Source organism: Typopeltis vanoorti, chromosome 1 (genome assembly GCF_054136105.1).
Source record: "Typopeltis vanoorti isolate ZY-2024b chromosome 1, IOZ_Tvanoo_1.0, whole genome shotgun sequence".
In the NCBI taxonomy this organism is placed as follows: domain Eukaryota; kingdom Metazoa; phylum Arthropoda; class Arachnida; order Uropygi; family Thelyphonidae; genus Typopeltis; species Typopeltis vanoorti.
Genome location: NC_143549.1, coordinates 183,535,196 through 183,558,598, shown reverse-complemented (window position 1 = coordinate 183,558,598; position 23,403 = coordinate 183,535,196). Strand labels below are relative to the sequence as shown.

The 23,403-nt window shown below is 36.3% G+C and overlaps 1 protein-coding gene across 1 annotated transcript in view; it reads left to right on the top strand.

Moving 5' to 3' along the window:
- LOC150110692 (uncharacterized) overlaps positions 1 to 23,403 on the top strand; it is a 464,373-nt gene that overhangs the window by 218,473 nt on the left and 222,497 nt on the right. The window contains exon 13 of the mRNA XM_090405298.1: positions 21,420 to 21,487. Within this exon, the coding sequence (XP_090261424.1) occupies positions 21,420 to 21,487 (68 nt within the window). The remainder of the gene's footprint in view (positions 1 to 21,419; positions 21,488 to 23,403) is intronic.

Sequence of the window (23,403 nt, the reverse complement as noted above, 5' to 3'; positions counted from 1 at the left end):
TCACAAAATTGTCCACCTGCTGACTAGGATGCTTATTATTCTCTTCACTCTCCCAACACCCTTTAACTCTGCTTAACCATTTCTCTCCTATTAAATGCATTGTAAATGTCTGCTCTCCTCTTGATAGCTTGAACAGTAACCTCATCTGAGTTTGCTTAACTACAGAAATTCCTTTGCCTAATCACTCATTTTCATGTCCATTGAAACTACAATAGCACCAGAAAGGGAGGGGGGGGGGTAGAATCTCGGGATTTATGTAATTTCTATTCTTCTTCCTCGTCCTCCTTTCTATGAGTTGTTTGGTGTTTTTAATCTGATTCAAATACATGGTGGGGAGAGTAAGGAATTCTGTGGGGGCTTACAGATTGTTTTGGACTGCCTGCCAGGGAGAGATGTGTTTTGCATCTTGGATAGACTTTGGTGCAAGGGCGGGAGAGAGTGTGGGAGTTGGGCCTGGGTGTGGTGGCATGTTTGATCTGGGTGAACATGGCATCTGTGGTTGGGACTTCTGGGGTTTGTCCATGCTAACAGATTAGTTATTGCAATACCTGCTTTCTGGGTCACCCACAGCAGACCTATACTTGGACATATAACAGTGATAGGTCAAGGCACCAGATTGATTACATCCTAGCTTTCCATTAGTTGAAAACAAACACCTCTGATGCATGGTTGTCCCTGGAGTAGACTTTGATGTAGACCATCGGCTAGCGGGAGCCAAGGTGGAACTAAGACTCCAAGGCTTTCTAAGTTGGACATGTCTCACTGGACTGGATGTTAGAATAATTCCTGGTGAGTTCACAGGAAAATTCGGTTGGATGATTTTTTGGAAATGCTTTGGGAGAGAGTTGGGGTTGTAATACAGGATACAGCCATGAAGTATCTCAGCCCAATAGGAAGACCATGAGACCCATGGATATCAGATTTGGCATAGGATCTGGTCGAGGGAAGGTAGTTGAGGAGGCACAGGGACTGGGAAGTATGGGAGATTGCATGGAGGGAGTCAAGGTGCCCATCAAACAGGACAAAGTTTTATACTAATAAATGTGAAAATATAGAGTTCCAGATGAAGAGGCACAATTATAAAGGGATGTTTTGTTTGGTTCGTGACCTCAGGCACAGGTTTGGGCTCAGGTTGGGTGTCATCAAGGAAGAGTGGAGCTGGCAAGGGAGCTGGAGGTCAGGAACAGATGGAAAGAGTGTTGTGGGAAAATGGGGCTACAGGGGGATGGGAGTGTTTCATAAATTGATTGCAGGGATGTGGAAGAATTGCTCAATCGATATATTTCATTTTTTCCTCTTCTCTCATCTTTTTTTACCACTATAACATTTTCTTCTAAGGTATGGTAATAAAGCTTTTCTTTTCCTTGAAGATTTATTAGAACTCATATTGCCAGGTTCACTGAATTAACAGGTAAAAAGAAAATGGAAAGGATATAAAAAACTTGCAAATAACAGATAAAATCTAATACTGCTTCTGTGTATTCTGAACCACCACATGCCTATCAGATACTTGGCTTAAGTTGTTAAGAATGGTGCTGTTCTGACACCTGCACTACTTATAAGATTCTGACAACTATAGCAGGTAGTAAACAGAATGACTTTCCATTTTTATAGTTCTAAATTTATTATAATGCTGGACAGATTTGAAAATTACATATGAATATTGTTACTTATAACTAGTTAAAGATGGAACTTGCTGAAAAATTCAAACACCCATCTTGAGATATTACTGTATATACATTTTATTTTATTATAATTATTTAAGTTAAGGGATATTATATCCCATATTGTTTCATGCCGAATATAGAAACTATATAAAGTTCGGTTATTCCAAGCATGAGCAAATACCTGGATAGTGCAGCACCTGACCCTTGAAGGTAGTGCAAGCTGAGGCAACTCATGTAAAGGGTGGAGCAAGCACCGATCACTATTCTTGATATTTACCCATAATGTGAACTTAACTCCTAGGAGCTGTATTTTGTTCATCATTATGAGAGATGGTCACTACCCAGACCGGTTTCAGCCTTTTTTGAGGCCTCATCAGTGAGTAGGTAGACCTAGTTAATACCAAGTTTGTAGCGAACAGAACTTGCATCCCTTCTATGAGAATTGCCAAGAGGTGTCCTATTAAATTATTAATAATAATGAAGAGCCAAAGGCTTCAATTTGGCGACATGAACGATCCAGCAACATGAACTCTCATAATGTTGAACAAAATACAGCTCCTAGGAGTTAAGTTCACATTATGGATAAATATCAAGAATAGTGATCGGAGCTTGCTCCACCCTTTACATGAGTTGCCTCAGCTTGCACTACCTTCAAGGGTCAGGTGCTGCACTATCCAGGTATTTGCTTATGCTTGGAATCATCGAATTTTATATATAGTTTCTATATTCGGCATGAAACTCTTTGAGTTTCTTATTCGGCTAAGAAACAATATGGGATATAATATCCCTTAACTTAAATAAGTTCATGTCACTGAATTGAAGCATTTGGCTCTTCATTATTATTAATTATTATAATTATTTTTTTTTTCACCAGAAGTCAGGCTAGTGCCATTAATTGTTCCAAATTAGTAATGTTGTAGCATATTTAGTGTTTAATGTAATAACTTGTACCCCTTTTTATATCATTTTTCTCATTCTTTTAGAGAAACAATTGATTGTTTTTAGCTTACTGTATGTAATGTAACTTAACTTGTCCTGTGTATTTGTATATGCTCCAGATGATCTTAATCTGAAGATTGAAACGTCAGGAAATTAAGAGTTTTTTATAACATGGTTGTAAAGTCCATAATTTCTAAAATGAATAGATTAATGATAGATACTGGCATTTTGAACTACAAGGTTTGATAATGTCGGTATGTTAAAACTATTTTATAATCTTTGTCTCAAAGGATATCTTCTTCTTCTTATGCAAAATTTTATCTCTGTCCTTATATTTCTCTCTCCAGTGGAGCCACACTGTAGGAGATGGGCATTTCTGAGGGATCAGTAGTAAGCATAATGCTTTTTGCTGTGAAAGTCAGTTCTAACAGAAATGCTTCCTCCAGCTTAAGAAAATGCCTCTTTATATTGACTTGACTATTTTCTGTCATTCACTTAACAAATAAGTAACTGAATGATGACTGCAAAAATAATTGACTGACTGGGCACGTAAAGGCATTAATGGGTTCACGTTTTCAGTGAAAGAGTTAAAAGCATGCTTTTGCTAAAGATGCAGTATTCATCTGGAAACTCAGAATTAGAAATGAGACAATATCTCTGTTTGACAAGAAACTTCGGTTTCTTGCACACATAATTTGTAAACTAAAAGAAAAGATGAGAGTGCTGAACATCCCGTGTATAATATTGTACATAATATGGGGCATAGAGCATTGTTCTCCACTTTGTTTATATCATATACTTGTTTCCCAGTTAAATTATAGGTAATAGCATATGCTTCTGCTGTTACTAGAATTTCGTCTATCTTGTAGTATCGAGTATCGCACTTAAATTTTCAAATTCTGTCTTATTCGCTATCCAAGTCATTAAAGCACTATTGAGTATTCTATTCTTGAGAGATACTTGTGACATTAAATTAAGAATTATAAACACGTTAACACAAGAATATTTGAATGTTTACCAAATATTTCAGTATGAAACTAACAGACTATCCTCAGTGGCTTGATAGGATCAGTTTTAACAAGATGGAATACAAACAATTGAAGTAAGGCTGAGACCTTACTTCAATGCCCTAGCTTGAATCGAAATGACTGTATATCTTTGTCAAAAATATGGGAAAGTTTAATCCAGATAACACACTAAAAATAATTTTTATTTTTATTTTTTAAATTGAGACCTTACTTCTTGCATTAGTCTAATGTTATCTTTAATTGAATTTATAAATTAAGATTGTTATATGAAATTGTGAATTAATACCTATAATTTATTCATTACTCTGAAATTTACCTCTCTTTAATGCTTAGCAATGTAACGTCATGTGGTTCATGTCTACTTTTGGGTGATCAGTTGCTTGTATTCCACCTTGTTAAAACTGTTCCTATCAAGCCATTGAGGATAGTCTGTTAGTTTCAAACTGAAATATTTGGCAAACATTAAAATATTCTTGTGTTAACATGTTTATAATTCTTAACTATTGAGTATCTCTGATGCTGTTAATATGAGTGTAATACTGTTAACTACTGTAAACATTTCTTTGCTGTTCTTGCTTTAATTAATAACAAGCTGAAAATAATTGTAGATAATCATAAAAAAGGCACATTTTATAGTTGTATGTAGCAACAGCAGTTGTGTCATAGACTGCCAGCCTGGTTGGCCAAGTGGTTAGCATATCTGCTCTCTAGCCAAAAGGCTGCACGTTTGAATCTCGCCATGGGCATGAATGTTTGTGATTTGTCTGTGAAAATACTAGTGGTGGTGGTGGGCAGCAGATGGCTTTGGATGTAGTTGCAGTTCATTGTATTGGTGGATTGAGTTGTAGAGTAGGTGCCCTCCCTCGATGAGTCTTTGGACTTCCTGGAGGTGTCACATAATAATAATAATTTTCTTTTTCCTAATTTTGCTACTAACTGGCTCCAAGAAAACCAAAGTTGAAATAAGTTTATAAATTGTAATAGAAGGGGGGGGTTGCTTGCAAATCTAAGATAACTTGGGAGGAGACCTCTGTATTGCCTTTTAAGGAGTACAGAGAACTGAATGGGGCTTCTGACCTAATGTTCTCTTACTTTCTTGAGATACACTCTGCTCCCTGATAGTAGGTGTAATATCCACCTGAATACTGAATGAATGAGGATGGGATGACAATTTAGGATTTAGCTGAGTAAATAATTGATAATTGTATTCTGTTTTGGCTTAAACCAAAAAACAGTATAATGAGATGAAATGTAATCCTAGCTGGGACAACATTGCATGATTAAATAAGGTCCTTGCTATTTTTCATTGGGGAAGAAGGGTGAACAGTGAAAAGTCAGATAGTGGAATGCAACTTGACATCGGCAGAATTCATTACAAGTATCATCAGTATAAGAATTATCAACAGAAACAAAGTGGAACTGGCAGAAGAATTAGAGAAGTACCATGTTGACATAATTGGTGTTACTGAAACAACAAAAACAGGCAAGTTCTTTCTAAATAATTTACAAGATAATATTGATTCAATAGTGATAAATGAAAGGAAGGAAAAGCTATAGTATTTGGCACTAAACCTGAGGATAATCTTCGGATGAATGGCAAGTAATATCAAATACTGTGTGGCCAAAAAACATCACCATAGGGAATTGGACAATGAAACTTATCTGCATACAGTCTAACAAAAAGGTGCTACCTGTAAAGAAATGGAAATCACTATATTTTTTAAGGAAATTGCAACACAGGTTGATTATGAATTCTAATAAATTTAATTAATACTTACAATTTCAGTGAAGTCAAATTCCTATTATTAGGGAACACAGCACTACTGTATGATATATATGCATGAAGGGTAAATGAGGCCAAAGCATGGCAACCAAAATTGAGCCTAAAGTCCTAAATGCCAGTGATCCATTAGGATCACTGGCATTTGACCATCCATTAGCCCACCCATTATTAGTGGGCTAATGGATGGTCTTGGCTGTTAGGCTGAAGTTCTAAGGATGAGTTCTTCATAAATTTGTGGCATTTTCAGGAAACCAAACTTGAGGTTTGGGTAGATTCTAGAAATAATTTTTTGTACTTAGATTTGCAATGGTGCAATAGAGTGGCCTCCTTCCAGTGTATCTTGTGGTGAGTGTCCAAAGCATCAGCAAATTCTGAGTAACTGTCATGCTGTCCTGCCAGTTTGGCAATAATAGGACAGTCATTTTTTTTTTAGGATTTTTGTAGTTTTTCTGATGTACTTCAGGTTGGGGATTTAATGAAGTATAAACAACACTGGGAATAGATAAATAACTATTTTAATTCTTCTAATATTTCATATTAGTCAGAGAGATATCCTCTGCGAGTACAAACCAACACTTGTAACAGACACACAAAGGCAACACAAAACAGTTTTGTTGGTTGTTTAGATATGAAAAACCTTATGTAATAAAGCAGAATTAATCGGTTCTGATAGCAGTGCCCTAACTGCTGACGTTGACTGCATTCTCAACAAAAAATATTAAAACACATCTAAGCATTCTAGTATCCAGTTCATCTTAGAAAAGGAAAACAACAACAGCCTCCTCTTCCTGGATACTTTGATTACACACCAGCCTAATGGATCACTGGCATTCTCTGTCTACACAAAATCCATCCATACTATGGCAGATGTATTGACCAACAGTCACATCACCATCCCTTCTCAGCAGTATGGGATTATTCATAAAACCTATATAACAGACTAAAATTAATCAATTTGGAAGTATTAATTAAATATTAATTAATAATTAGTCAATGTTACAATTTCCTTAAAAAACTGGTGATGAATAGCTAACATATAAGCCTTTCAACCAGAAGAAATGGAGGAATTTTTTCAGTCATTAAGGTAATTAAAAAGTTAGTCATTATAGACATCTAAACAGCAGAATAGGAAATGAATGGCAAACATAAAAATATTTTGAGAAAATTTGAAAAGAAAAAAAAAGTAAATCTAATGATGATAAATGGTATTTCTGTTCAGTAGATGGACTAGTTATAACTGATATCATGCTCCAACATAAAGATGTGCACAAATTGAAATGAAGAGAAGACAAAAAATTAAGTTTCATTGACTATGTTATTGCCGATAGCATATCTTAATGCTGATTCAGAACATGAATACACTGACGATTTGAAATAGGAAGCAGTAACCATTTAGATTTGAACAGAATGAAGTTGAATATCACATTGAAAAGAAAAGTGTGTAAGAAAGTTTTAAAAAGAATCGGTCAAGCAGCTTTCATAGATGAAGTGTATATATTTTAGGCTACAGATTATTCAAGGGAAAAATGAAAGAACTTGAAGCGGGAATCAAACCTTGGAAACTCAGTGACAGACCCTGAAAATCCTGAAAACACTCATAGTTCTCTCTCTCTCTCTCTATGAAGTCATACAGGGATGCTTTGATCTGGAGAGAACTGGTAACATGCTATCACCCCTCTAATATCTGTGAAAGGGACACTTATGGTGGAGGTAATCTGATGGTTTGGGGAGGCATCTTGTTGGGTGGATGCACCAACCTGTAGCAGAATCATGAATAGTGCAACTTATAGAGATGAGACCCTGGTCCCCCCATTTCATCTATATGCGGGTGTGATAGGGAGATTGCATCGAGAGAAGCTCGTGAGCCAGTATATACAAGAAGGGACTATTGTACATATGGACTAACCAACCAAGTTTCGTGACCTTAATCCTATTGAGCATGTCAGGGATGCTCTGGACATGTTGCCCGTCTCAACTCCCTCCCCAAAACCTTGAGAAACTTAGGAAAGCTTTGCAGGAGCAATGGTTGTTATTATTATCAACGGAGCTCCTGGACATCATTATAAACAGTATAAAACACCATTGGGAGTACTGTATTGCTGTGAAGGGTGACCACATTCCTTATTAAAATGCTTTAACAATCTTATATTGATTTTTTTTTTTGTTTTTGACCGCTGTCATCATGTACCCATTTGTTACTGAATTAAACTCTTTATTTACAATTGTTATGGGTATTTCTTTCACATCTCATATCATACTGCTTTACACCAAATTGCATAAAAATTCATTACACAGGTTTTAAGTTATAATTTTTCTCTTTGTTCCTTAATTTATGGCAACCAATGTATTATTATCCCCGTTTTTGCATATTGGATTTCTGAATTATTTAAAATATATATAAAATCTTATTCTGCGATACTAAATGCTCTGTAGATTTGCAACTTTTCATGGATAGGAATGACAAAAAAAAAGTGATTTTTGCTTTCCCAAATATTAGCTGTTTGACTAGCTGCTAGCAGATGAATTCCTTGAGTTTCTCTCACCTCCAACTCCTTGCTAGCTAGAATCATGCCACAACCTGTATCCTATATTATTATTCTTCCTATCTTAGCATCTTTATCTCCTTACCTACCAAAGTAAAGAAATATAAAAACCTGCTTAGAATCTTTCAAACATAAAAATGGGAGTGGCTTTCTGCCTTTTAACACATATAAAAACCCTGCTCTGTCATTAATCCCTTGATATCACTTGTAGAGCCATTAATGGATTAACTGTAACAGAGTGATGCTTCAGTTCACTTCACTTTAAAGTATACTGTTTTACATAGAATTTCCTTTATTAGAAATGGCTCCTCAATATTTTAACTTTTTTGCTTTACAATTTATTTATTTTGTTTGTTCATCATCATCATCATCATCATCAAATTCCTGCCATGTACCCTCAAGGGGTGTACAGGATATGACAGTACTACATGAAAAAAATTACATCATTACTAACTTCCTATCTACAATTTTCCTCCAAATCAGTCTGTTACTTGTCAAGACTCCAACATTATCAGATCTTATATTTCTATCGTCTAAGGCACTTTGTACCGTATCAATCCACCTATATCTTGGTCTTCCTCTGGGTCGTTTTCCTGCCAACCTGGCAGAGAACACTTGTTTTGCTAATCTTTCCTCTCCCATTCTATTTAAGTGACCATACCATCTGAGATTAGCTCTGCTAACGCATTCCTGGATGCTGACAATGTCAAGTTCTTTCCTAATATCCTCATTTTTAATATGATATTGCCATTGATGCCATCTGTTCACGCCTCTAATCTTTCTCAGGACTCTCATATCTGCGGTCTCTAGTCTTTGGTCAAGTGTTTTACTTCTGACCCAGCTCTCAGATCCATAAGTTAAAATTGGTTTGAACACAGTCTTGTATACAGCTAATTTAGTGTTCCGACTAATTTCTTTCTTATTCCATATGAATTTATTCAACTGACTTCCCACGATACCAGCTTTGCTGATTCTGTTGTCTATTTCTATATTTAGTTTACCATCTTCAGTAAAAATTGTGCCTAAGTAGCTGAAATGTTTTACTTGTTCCACAGGTTTTCCATTCACAACACAGTTGACATTTTCAATGATTCTGCCTATTTTCATTGTCTTTGTCTTTTTATTGCTGACCTTCATACCATATCTATTACAACAGCTATTCAATTTAGTCAGAGAATCTTGCAGACTTGTAGCGGATTTATTAAGAAGTATAACATCATCCACATAAAGCAAAGAGCTGACATTAACATCTCCAATTTTGATATCAGGTTTAATACCACATTCCTTCATAATGTGATCCATATAGATAATGAATAACAGAGGGGATAACGTACATCCTTGTCTCACACCAGATTTAACATTAAACCATCTTCCTGTACTTCCTTCAATTCTAACTGCAGACTCACAACTCAAATAAAGACTAAGTATTGCTTGATATAATGCCCCATTGACACCATATAACTGCAGCGTATTGAATAGCTTCTCTCTTGGCACCTTGTCATATGCCTTTTCCAAATCGACAAAACTTAAATACAGATCTTTGTTATATTCCCATGCTTTCTCGACTATTTGTCGTAAAGTGAAGATCTGATCCTGACAGCCTCTATTTGGCCTGAATCCAGCTTGTTCTTCACCAAGCTTTTCTTCCACAATTCTTCTCAACCGTTTCTCAAGTATACTTGCATAGATCTTGCCAGGAACACTCAGTAGGGAAATACCTCTGTAATTCTCACATTCAGTTTTATTTCCCTTTTTATATATGGGTACTATCAGAGCTCTACTCCAATCATCGGGAATTCGTCCCTCTGTCCAGGCTTTCTGAACTATGCAGTGCAGCCACTGTAAGACTCTTATACCACCATACTTCAGCATTTCTGGTCGAATATCATCTACTCCTGCTGCCTTTCCACATTTCAAGCCTTTGATGGCTTTTTCTACTTCAAGTATGGATATGTATTCCTGACTGCATGCCTGGTCAGTGTTTTTTATCACTGTGCTGTCATCACTGCTTGTTTCATTTAGCAGTTTTTCAAAGTAATTACTCCATACTTCAAGGATATCTTTTTCTCCTGTTTTCATTTCACCTTTATCATCTCTAATTCCTTTTACAGCACTCTTTCCTCCATTCCTAAGCTTCTTCAACAACCTCCAGAATATTTTGCCACCTTCTTGATATTTATTTTCTATATTCTTGCCAAAGTCCTCCCATGACTTTTGTTTAGCTAGTTTTACACACTGTTTAGCTTTCTTACATTTGTCTCTGTATTCTGTAAGAGTAAAAGCTGACTTATTTGCCAGGAACTTTTGATATGCTTTCTTCTTTTCCTTCACTGCCTCTTTAACTTCCTGTGTCCACCAGGGAGTTCTGATTTTTTTATCTTTGCACACAACCTCACCACATGCCTCTCTGGCAGAATCAATCAATGTTTCCTTTAGAGTTTGCCACTGAATCTCCAAGGTTTGATTCCTGTTCTCAAACTCTTTCATTTTCTTTTCAATAATATTTCTGTATTTTAGTCTACAGTTTACATCTGAGAGCTGCTCAACTTTTATTCGCTTTAAAACTTTCTTAAAGCGAATAAAAGTTGAGCAGCTCTCAGATGTAAACTGTTTTTTTTTGTTTGTTAGCAATTTTGTTTGTTAGCAAGAGATAAAAATGAATTTCACATCTGTTAAAAATATAAATTATTTTGGAACTGTGACAAGATCATTCTTAGCAATGAAATGTGTCAAGTTTACTAATGGTAAATTTGCCATTTTTTATTTTTCCTATCAGTACAACGAAACCACATAATTTTTGTTCTTTCCCTTTTATTGAAATTACATTTTTAAAATAAATACAATATGAAATAATTTGTTCTTTCTTTGCTAAGTTCCATTATGTAGATTACCATCATGCTCGTAATTTTAGTCATTGTTTTGTTTTTATGAACAAATTTCATCATTTGCTTTCTGATTGTGAGGCTTTTTAAATATCAAATTTATATCCAGTAACATATCAGTATAACCTTATGCTCTCACCTTTAGCTTAAAATTGCATCAGATGATTTTTTAAAAAAAATTATTTGTAAATGCTCATTTCAGTAATACTTATACAGTAATACTCGATGGCACTAGAGTCACTGGAGAACATGGAGGGGAATTTGAGCTGTCCTAAAAAAAAAAGTGCTTTTTTAATCGGTGAATAGTCTGTAGTGCTACATTGTTTTTCTGAATATGAGTGTCTGTCAGTGGTTGTTTTAGAAGTTAGTTGTCGGCACAATATTGTGTATTTTGGTTACCGAGAAGACGAGGTCGGAATCGGAAGCATAACAGTGGAAGACGACGAAGAAACACAAGTTTTCATTATTAGTTTTATTTTATTTATACTTAGTACACTTAAATGTTTTGTTTGTAATCATTTGTACTTTTACTTATATAGTTATACTCACCTTATACATATTTAGTTGCAACAGTTACAATAGCAAATGGCATATTACCAAGTCCTCCCCCATTTAAGGACTCCATTTTGCGCGATATCATATGGGATTTTGTAGCATGTGAGAATGTATGTGTCCTGTCGGTTGTATATGTGGCAGGTGAGAGAAGAGGGAATACGCACATATGATACATATGTGTGCGAAATGCAGGCAATGGGAGGAACTTGGTGAATTAGAGAATACTATAACTGGCCTCGTTGAGTCAGAGATGGGAGATTTCCCACGTGGAGAGATGAGTGGTATGATAGAGGGCGAGAGAAATACGAATAAAATAATGAGAGTGGGGAGTAAGGAGAGGTTGAATGATAGTGAAGTATTTGGAGATTGTCTCAATTGGGAGGATGAATGGCAAACGAGAGTGGCTGATTTTCAGAGAGAGACAGATGAACTGAAAGAGCAGGTGGAATGTTTATCTAATGAGATGAGGAGGGTGAAAGAAAAGATTAGGTGAATGGAAGAGACGAATGCAAGGTGAATCAGAGTAGGAGTGAAAGAGAGTTATGGGATTGATAGAAAAGGAGAGAATAGGAACAGCAGGAGAGAGGGATTGAGAGAGAGTTATGGGAATGTTAGAAGAGGAGAGAATGGGAACAGTAGGAAAGAGAGGGAAAGGAATGCAAGAGAGCACTGGAACCAGGGATAGAGTGATGTCAGGAAGGCAGGTAAGTAGGGTATGACAGAGAGAAAGTGTTAGAGGAGAGAGAGAGTGAGGCATGCCTGTGAGCAATCGAGGAACAGGGTGGTGAGAGGTGTAATGTATCAGGACTCAATGATCCGTGGTGTTCAAGGTAGGATGCATAAGGAGTGTTTGCCTGGAGGAACGATAGAAAGTGTGGCTATGGCAATTTAGAGGGGTGAAAGGGTGGATGAAATGATTGTGATGGTAGGAACAAATGACTTGACAGGTAATATAAATTGGGCTGTGAGAGATATGAGATTCTTGCTTGAGGTTGTGTGAAAGAAGACACAGAGGAAAGATAGTGTGCGTGTGTTGCCTAGGTATGATAGTGAAGAGCTGAGCAGAAGAGCAGTAATATTGAATAACATAATAGCTAGAATGTGACAGAAGAGAGGATTGGAATATGTAGATGCTTTGGAGGGTGTTTGAGGATAAAGAGGAATTGTATGCGAGAGATCGCTTGCATTTGAATGATGATAGACGTAGGTATCTGGAGAGATTGCTGTTCTGAATGAGTGGGTGCTTTCCAGGGTAGATGGTAGCAGGGGTGGCCTCTTGTGGGAATGGGTACTTGGGAGAAGGAGACGACATTAGGTATCGATGAGCCCAGTAGATTCTAGAGGGGATAATACTGGTATAGAAACAATGGCATTTTTATGCTTTACACCAATGCCAGGAGTATCCGGAATAAGGGAGAGGAATTGATGGCGCTGATAGCATCAGCCTGGCTAAAGATTATTGGGATCACTAAGACGTGGTTGACAGAAGAGGATATAATAACAGGAATAGAAGTAGCAGGGCACAGCATTTTTCGTCAGGATAGGAAGGGAAAGCGTGGTGGTGGAGTATTGCTTATGATAAGTGACGACTTATGTTCTCTAAGAGTGGAGACTTTGGAAGGCAGTGACACTAAGGATTTTGAAAGCATATGGTGTTAGGTAGAGGTGGGCAGAACAAGATATTTAGTGGGGTGTTGCCACAGACCAAGGAGCACAGAGGGTGGGGACCAGATGTTTTGCCAGTTGAGCTTGGCAAGTGCAAGAAGAATGATTGTTATGGGAGATTTTAACTACAGCAGTATAAATTGGGGAGAGGAAGATGCATGTAGCAATAAGGGAATGGAATTTCTAGAATTCCTGAGGGACAAATTTCTTAGGCAACCTGTAATAGAGAGAATAAGAGGTTCAAGAGTTTTGGATTTGGTCATAGCCTCAGAAGAGTTGATAATAACTGAGATGACATCTCTCCCACCAGTTGGGGAGAGTGACCATGTGATTTTGACTTGGAAGATGAATAGTCATGCAGGAGTATCAAAGAGACGGGAATGTATGTGGTATTATAAGCCAGTGATTATAATAGTCTTAGACGTCAACTCGGGGAAGTTTCATGAAGGGAGAAATTGGAGGGACGAGATATCATTAGTGCTTAGGAAATTGTGAAGGAATATTTGTTAGCAGCAATAGTAAGCTGTATTCCACGAATGAAGAAGAGGACACAATTTGGAGTAAAGTGGATGGTAAACAATATTAAACAGTAACTTCATGCGAAAAAGATGCTATGGAAGAGATACAAGGAGACAGGTGAAGAGCAAATACATGAAGAATATAAGACACAGGTAAGGAGAGTGACTAGTGTGGTAAGGAAGGCGAAACTGGAATATGAGAAGAGATTGGCCCTATGATCCAAAGAAAATCCTAGGAAATTTTTTAGCTATGTGGCCAGTAGGAGGAGAAGGAGAAATGACTGTGGAAGATTGACATTGTAGGATAAAAACGGGAATAGAGTGACTGACGCAGAGGACATAGTGGAATTGTTCAATGAACACTTTATTGGAGTATTTCATCCTGGAGGAGTAAATTTTAATACTAGAGGGATAGGGCAGGTTAGAGGTTTAGAAGTGCAGGAGGAGAGTGTGTTCTAGATGCTGAGTACTCTGGATGTCAGTAAAGCTGTGGGACTGGATGGTATTTCACCACAAGTTTTGAGAGAATGTGCTAAAGAACTGACAGCTCCTTTGAGCTGGCTTTTCACTGAAAGTCTGGCTATGGGAAAGGTGCCCAGGGAATGGAAGGAAGATAAAATAGTGCCATTGCATAAGGGTGGTAGCAGACTGGAAGTGTCTAATTATAGGGCAGTTTGTGTGTCATCAGCTGTTGTTAAGATCTTGGAGAAATTAGTGAGGGACCGTATACAGCATTGGGCAGATGAGGGTAATGTTATCTGTGAGAATCAACATGGATTTGTGAAAGGGTGCTCTTGTTTTAGCAATATGCTAGGCTTTTATAATAAAATTACAAGAGCAGTAGATGAGGGAAAGGCATATACAGCCATTTTCTTGGATTTAGCGAAGGCATTTGACAGGGTGCCACATGATAAGCTGATATTTAAGTTGCAGCACATGAGTTTGGATGTCAGGTTGGTCAACTGGATTCAGGATTGGCTGTCCGATAGGTATCAGAGAGTTCTGTATGGTGGGGCAATTTCAAGGAGGCAGAGGGTTACGAGTGGGATCCCACAGGGCTCAGTACTAGGACTTATACTGTTTAACTTTTATATCAATGACATTGTCAGTGTATTGCAAGGGGATAGTCAGTTGTTTGCAGATGATGTGAAGCTGGGAACGGTTATTAATAATAGTGCAGATGTGATAGCCCTGCAAGAGGATTTGAATAAGCTGGACAGGTGGGCAAATGAATGAGGGCGTCGGTTTAATGCAGCAAAATGTAAGGTCTTGAGGTTTGGGACACGTCGATGGGACGCCGCATACTCTATTGGAGGAGCTATACTGGAGGAAGTAGTGGAGACAAGAGATCTGGGGTTGATGATTGATAAAAACCTGAAATTAGGGGTCATATTGCAAAGATGGTGAAGGTAACACAGAGGATTGCTGCAATAATGAGAAGGACACTGACCTGCAGAGATAAAATGGTTATCATTCCATTGTATAAGACCCTGATCAGACCACACTTGGACTATTGTTCTCAGATTTGGTCCCCAGGATTTGAAGGGGATAAATTAACTGTGGAAAGGGTATAAAGGCGGATAACAAAGATGGTGTCGGGACTGTACAATGTTAGTTATGAGGATCGGCTGAGGGAATGTGGACTGCAGAGTTTGGTGGATGGAAGGAGAGGTGATATGTTTGAAACTTAAGCTGTTGAGAGATGGTTACACGGTTGATGCTGGGGAGTTCTTTCGCTTAGTTGAACAGCATGAAGGAGTGATTAGAAGGGGGCAACATTCCTGGAAGTTAAGAAAGGAAACTGTGAACAAGAGGGTGAGGAGTGGTTTCTTTGGATGGAGGGTGGTTGATCAGGCAATGCATTCTAACCATGGAATGCATTGCCTGATAGAGTGGTGAGAGTGAGAACGGTCAATGAGTTTAAGCAGTGGTATGATAGACTTTGTGTTTTCTAAGAGGGAAGTCCCACAATGAGTCTTGATAGACTTTGTGTTTCCTAGGAAGGACCTCCTTCTATGAGTCTTTTAACTCCATTGGGACCTGAATAATAATAGTAATAATAATAATTATTGCTTGTTAATCTAGAAATAATAGAATAAGAGAGAAATTAGTCCAAACACTAAATTAGCTATATATGAGATAGTGTTCAAACTCATTTAAACTTTGGATCTGAGAGCTGGGTTAGAAATAAAACACTTGACCAAAGATTAGGGGCTGAATAGCTGGCAATATCATATTAGGAAAGAACTTGACATTGTTAGCATCCAGAATGTGTTAGGAGAGCTAATCTCAGGTGGGAGAGGAAACGAGCGTTTTTCTGCCAGGTTGGCATGAAAAAGACTCAGAGGAAGACCAAAGTATAGGTGGATTGATGCAGTAAAAAGTGTGTTAGAAGACAGAAATATAAGATGTGATAATGTTTGAGTCTTCACAGGTAACAGATTGATTTGGAGATAATGATAATTTATAATATTTATAGCAATCATCACTTTTATTATAAAAAATTATAATTTATCTGAGAGTTATCTTTGAAAGATGCAATGATTTGGAAAAAAAAATAATTAAAAAAATAAGAGATGCTATTAGCTAATAGGTGTTTATCTATTTTTGTTTGAGGAGGGGATTTAACCCCTCCTCAAATTTCATTTTGAAACCCCCTTTCATTTTCAAAGCTGTTCACCAGATAAAAACATTTCACTTTGGGATCCAGTCTGATACATTTTTTTATTATTTATATGGGTACTTTATGTAGTCAAAAGGCTTATTATGGGAACCCATATGTCTTAAACTTATTCACCGTTGGTGAGCTCACAACCACCTCTGGTGATCCATTCCACTCATTCACCACTCTCTTAGTAAAGAACATAGTACACACATCCTTACTAACTACACTTTTAGACTACTTCCAAGTGTGACCCCTTGTTTTCCCTACTCTCCATGTATTGCGGATTTGTGTGCGAATCTTATAGAATCTCCTTAGTAACATGTATGTTTCTATCATGTCACCTCTCCTCCACCTGTTAGCCAAACTCTACAACTTGCATACCTTCAATCTATTCTCATAGGAAACATTTCACAGACCTGTCACAAGCTTATCGCTCGTCTCTGATTCCTCTCCTTTTAGTATAAAACAGTAATAAAAGTATAGCTACTTCAGAAATTCCACATATCAAAATCAAAAAGAAACATATTTCTTTTCAAATGTGCAGTATTTTATTCTTCATACTGCAATTAGGATACTAAATATATAGTATTTTCTTCTTTGTTGGATATGTTTTCAGAACAAAATTTTATTCACAATGGTCTTACTTCTCTCTCTCTTGCTCTAATCAGGAAAAAAAAAAATGAATATTGAAAATAGTTCTAAGAAAGACATTGATGTTGATATTGCTTTATTTGCATGTTATACAGAGAGAGAGAGAGAGAGATTACCTTATGCATACTTTTTTTCATAACTATTCAATTTACAACATGCAATTCATGTAAATCAAGAAAATTGGAATGGGAAGTTCTTCAGGAAAAAAAAAACATGATAATCTAAGTACAATTATGCAAACTTAACAACAACAAAAAAAAAACATGATTCTAGGATTTGCTTTTTCTGAATCAATACAAGATTTACATGCAAGAAATTATTACAACCATTTTCCTTAGCCATCAGTGGCTGCTTATATTCTTCTATCATTACCAACAAGCTACATTCACATGATAAAAGGACTATAATAATCTGTAAAAAACTTTGCATTTTGTGCTGCTTAAAATTGCAATGAAAGTGACTTAATCTGATTAAGTGTTCTTGTATGAAGGATTATCACCCCTCTTAATGAAGATAATTATGGCTAGCTCACAACCACTTCTTATCCTAATTCTTTAATCTGTCATATGCTTCATATCCTTATTCCAGTGGACATGAAAACATTGTGGTCAGTAGGGAGGTTATAAAAAATAAACAAAATTAGATTCAAAATTGATCCATGTTTTTATCTCTCAGCAGTCACTTTCTTTTTCTTGTCTGACACTGCTCAACCAAATGCTACTCTCTGATGTCTGTCAGCTAATTAGCTATTGCTTCATATTCCTTTTTCCTGGCTTCTTGAAGTTGAAAACAAGCTTATGCTGTAGCAATTTAGTCAGATGGTAATTTAATTAATGTATTTCAACTCTTGAGTAAGTATTAATTGTTATGTTCATACAAAATATCTTTTTTTTTTCCTTGCAGTTTGTTTGTGATTTGTTATTGATAATTATGAGTACAATATGGTTACTGTTTCAAATAATTATAAAAGCAAATAATTTATACATGTCATTTTAACCTTAATACAAGTAAATAATTTATAAATTGTACATTTATTTATTGTAACCTTTAAAACTCCCAAAACCCTGAAATACATTGCCTTAAATTAAATGAATTAAATTACCTTAATGGTGATATACGGGGTGCTTAAGGGTCAAAGCTGTATAACTGAGAGGAGACCTCCACATAGCCTTTGAAGGAATGTGGAGAACCGACCAGGGCTTCTGACCTAATGTCCAATCCCCACCTTCTCGTGGTGCACCCTGTTGGGTATCTACCTGGATACTGAACAAATGAGGATGGGCTGGCAATTTGGGATTTAGACCAAATTGTATTTTTATCGGTTAAACCAAAATACAAAATGATGGTACAACGTGACAAAATTTCATGCCGGCTGGGGCGTCGTCCAGTTAAACAAGGCCCCCTGTTGTTTTCGCCAGGGAAACAGAGTGAACAGCAAAAAGTCAGATACTGGAACAAATCTGAAAACAAACCCCAACTCAACATCACCAGAGTTAAAGATCGGTACTATCAACATAAGAAGCCTGAATGGCAAAGAAATGAAGCTACCTGAGGAATTAGATAAGTACCAGATCGACATAATAGGGGTGACTGAAACAAAAAAGACAAAAACTGGTGAGATTTTTCTGAGCAATAAATACAAAACGTTATATTCAGGCAATGACAATCAAGGAAAAGAAAGAGTAGCCATAGTATTCAACATAAAATACGAGGCTAATCTTCTTGAATGGCAGGCAGTCTTAAGTAGAACATTGTGGGCAAATATGAGAATGGGGAACTGGACAATGAGACATATTTGTGCCTATGGTCCCACAGAAGGTTCTACTAAGGTAGAAGTGGAGGAATTTTTTGAGGCTTAATGAAAAATGAAAAGTTGGTCCTTGTTGGGGATTTAAATAGCAGAGTAGGAAATAATTGTCACAAAATTGTACAAAAATATTTTGGGAAAATTTGGAGAAAACAGCAAAGCTAATAATAATTGCAAATATCTGTTGGATTACTGCTTAGGACATGGATTGGTTATTACTAACACCATGTTCCAACATAAAAACGTGCACAAATTCACATGGAGAGAAGAAGCAAGGAATAAGAAAAGTCTCATTGACTATGTTATTGTTGATAGTGATGTTTTCTCTCTGGTGCAGGACACCAGAGTGTACAGAGGATTTGAAATTGGAAGTGATCTATATTTAGTCTTGAGCAAGATAAAATTGAATTTCATATTGAAAAGAATAACATGTAAGAAAATTTTAAAGCTAATAAAAGTTGAGCATCTCTGAGATGTGAACTGTAGACTAAAATACACAAAGATTATTGAAGAAAAAATGAAAGTTTGAGAACAGGAACTAAATCATGGAGATTCAGTGGCAAGCTTTGAAGAAAATCCTGATTGATTCAGCTAGAGAGGCATGTGGTGAAGTTGTCTGCAAGGATAAAAAAATCAGAACTCCATGGTGGACATAGGAAGTTAAAGAGGCAGTGAAGAAAAAGAAGAAAGCATATCAAAAGTTCCTGGGAAATAAGTCAGCTTGTGCTCATAGAGAATATAGAGACAAATGCAAGAATGCTAAACAGTGTGTAAAACTAGCTAAACAAAATTCATGGGAGGACTTTGGCAAGAATATAGAAAATAAATATCAACAAGGTAGCAAAATATTCTGGAGGTTGTTGAAGAAGCTTAGGAATGGAGGAAAGAGTGCTGTAAAAGGAGTTAGAGATGATAAAGGTGACATGAAAACGGGAGAAAAAGATATCCTTGAGGTATGAAGTAATTACTTTGAAAAATTGCTAAATGAAACAAGCTGTGATGACAGCACAGTGATAAAAACACTGACCAGGCATGCAGTCAGGAATACATATCCATACTTGAATTAGAAAAAGCCATTAAAGGCTTTAAATGTGGAAAGGCAGCAGAAGTAGATGATATTCGACCAGAAATGCTGAAGTATGGTGGTATAAAAGTCTTATAGTGGCTGCACTGCATAGTTCAGAATGCCTGAACAGAGGGAAGAATTCCCGGTAATTGGAGTAGAGCTCTCATAGTACCCATATATAAAAAGGGAAATAAAACTGAATGTGAGAATTACAGAGGTATATGCCTACTGAGTGTTCCTGGTAGGATATATGCAAGTATACCTGAGAAACGGTTGAGAAGAATTGTGGAAAAAAAGCTTGGTGAAGAACAAGCTGGATTCAGATCAAATAGAGGCTGTCAGGATCAGATCTTCACTTTATGACAAATAGTGGAGAAATTAAAGTTTTGTCAATTTGGAAAAGGCATATGACAAGTTGCCAAGAGAGAAGCTATTCAATACGCTACAGTTATATGGTGTCAATGGGGCATTATATCAAACAATACGTAGTCTGTATTTGAGTTGTAAGTCAGCAGTTAGAATTGAAGGAAGTACAGGAAGATAGTTTAATGTTAAATCTGGTGTGAGATAAGGATGTACATTATCCCCTCTGTTATTCATTATCTATATGGATCACATTATGAAGGAAAGTGGTATTAAACATGATATCAAAATTGGAGATGTTGGAGTCTGCAAGATTCTCTGACTAAATTGAATAGCTTGTAATAGATATGGTACAAAGGTCAGCAATAAAAAGACAAAGATAATGAAAATAGGCAGATCGTTGAAAATGTCAACTGCATTGTGAACGGAGAACCTGTGGAACAAGTAAAACATTTCAGCTCTTAGGCACGATTTTTAGTCAAGATGGTAAATTAAATATAGAAATAGTCACCAGAATCAACAAAGCTGGTATGGTAGGAAGTCAATTGAATAAATTCATATGGAATAAGAGAGAAATTAGTCGTAACACTAAATTAGCTGTATGCAAGAGAGTGTTCAAACCAGTTTTAACTTACAGATCTGAGAGCTTGGTCAGAAGTAAAACACTTGACCAAAGACTAGAGACCGCAGATATGAGAGTCTTGAGAAAGATTATAGGCATGAACAGATGGCATCAATGGCAATATCATATTAAAAACGAGGATATTAGGAAAGAACTTGACATTGTCGGCATCCAGGAATGCATTAGCAGAGCTAATCTCAGGTGGTATGGTCACTTAAACCAAATGGGCAAAGAAAGATTAGCAAAACAAGTGTTCTCTTTCAGGTTGGCAGGAAAACGACCCAGAGCAAGACCAAGATATAGGTGGATTGATACAATGCAAAGTGCTTTAGACGATAGAAATATAAGATCTGATAATGTTGGAGTCTTGACAAGTAACAGACTGGTTTGGAGGAAAATTGTAGATAGGAAGTTAGTGAGCATATAAAATTCTCATGTAGTACTATCATATCTTGCACGCCCCTTGAGGGTAAATGGCAGGAATTTGATGATGATAATGGTGATATAAATATTCCTTTTTATAAACAAAGGCTATGCACTTCTTATCCTGTGGAATAATACATAATGATAATATACTTCAAATATTTATGTTTTGAAATGATTTTGGCAAGTTTATTATTATTATTATTTTAATTTTTATTTATTTATTTTATTTATTTTTGCAGATGAAAAGGTAATCATGGAAGGATTGCTTGAAAATGAGAAAAAAAATTTGAAACAAGCATTTGATAAGGTATATGTTTACATTTTAAGTTTGTGTGAAAATTATTACCTTAAATATGAGAGGAAATTTTTATGTGTTGAACTTGACCTTTTAACAACATGGATTTGAACTGCATTGATCCACTTATATGTGGATTTTTTTTAAATAAATATATTGGAATATTTTTTGGAGAATTTGTGATAATTTGAAAAAACTTACAAACGGTGTAGCCTAGAAATGTTGAAAAATTAAGATAAAGTTAGGTATCTCATGAATGCATAAAATATATGTAGATAGTAGTCTATTTTATCATTTACTACCATAAAATATCCACAAATTTATTATAAAAAGTTAAAATGTTTCAAAACTTTTACTCACAAACACTTACAGACCGCACATGGTGCCATTCACAGTCGAGAGAAATGTAAACTATCTTAATTATCATCTCTAACTCCTTTTACAACACACTTTCTTCCATTCCTAAGTTTCTTCAACCTCCAGAATATTTTGCCACCTTCTTGATATTTATTTTCTATATTCTTGCCAAAGTCCTCCCGTGAATTTTGTTTAGCTAGTTTTACACACTGTTTAGCATTCTTGCATTTGTCTCTGTATTCTCTAAGAGCACAAGCTGACTTATTTGACAGGAACTTTTGATATGCTTTCTTCTGTTCCTTCACTGCCTCTTTAACTTCCTGTGTCCACCATGGAGTTCTGATTTTTTTATCCTTCCAGACAACCTCACCACATGCGTCTCTGGCTGAATCAATCAGGATTTTCTTCAGAGTTTGCCACTGAATCTCCAAGGTTTGATTCCTGTTCTCAAACTCTTTCATTTTTTTCTTCAATAATCTTTGTGTATTTTAGTCTACAGTTCACATCCGAGAGCTGCTCAACTTTTATTCACTTTAAAACTTTCAATATTGAAATGAATAATGAATTCAATTTTATCCTGCTCAAGACTAAATAGTGGTCACTTCCAATTTCAAATCCTCTGTACACTCTGGTGTCCTGCACCAGGGAGAAAACATCACTATCAACAATAACATAGTCAATGAGACTTTTCTTATTCCTTGCTTCTTCTCTCCATGTGAATTTGTGCACATTTTTATGTTGGAACATGGTGTTAATAATAACCAGTCCATGTCCTGAGCAGAAATCCAACAGATATTTGCAATTATTATTAGCTTTGCTCTTTTCTCCAAATTTTCCCAAAATATTTTTGTATGTCTTGCAATTATTTCCTATTCTGCTATTTAGATCCCCAACAATGACCAACTTTTCTTTTTTCAAAGTGTTAGTTGCTTTTTCCCAAGCCTCAAAAAATTCCTCCACTTCTACCTTAGAACCTTCTGTGGGACCAAATAAGTCTCATTTTCCAGTTCCCATTCTCATATTTGCCCACATTACTCTACTTGAGACTGACTGCCATTCAAGAAGATTAGCCTCGTATTTTGTGTTGAATACTAAGGCTACTCCTTCTTTTCCTTGATTGTCATTGCCTGAATATAACATTTTGTATTTATTGCTCAGAAAAATCTCACCAGTTTTTGTCTTTTTTGTTTCAATCACCCCTATTATGTAGATCTGCTACTTATCTAATTCCTCATCTAGCTCCATTTCTTTGGCATTCAAGCTTCTTATGTTGATAGTACCGATCTTTAACTCTGGTGATGTTGAGTTTGGGTTTGTTTTCTGATTTGTTCCAGTAGCTGACTTTTCGCTGGTTCCCTGGTGAAAACAACGGGGGCCTTGTTTAATCGGGCGACGCCCCAGCTGGCATGAAATTTTTTCATGTTGTACCTTCATTTTTTATTTGGGTTTAACCAATAAGAATACAATTTGGTTGGCTTAATCCCAAAATTGCCAGCCCATCCTCGTTCGTTCAGTATCCATGTAGATACCCAACAGGGTGCATCACGAGAAGGTGGGGATTGGACATTAGG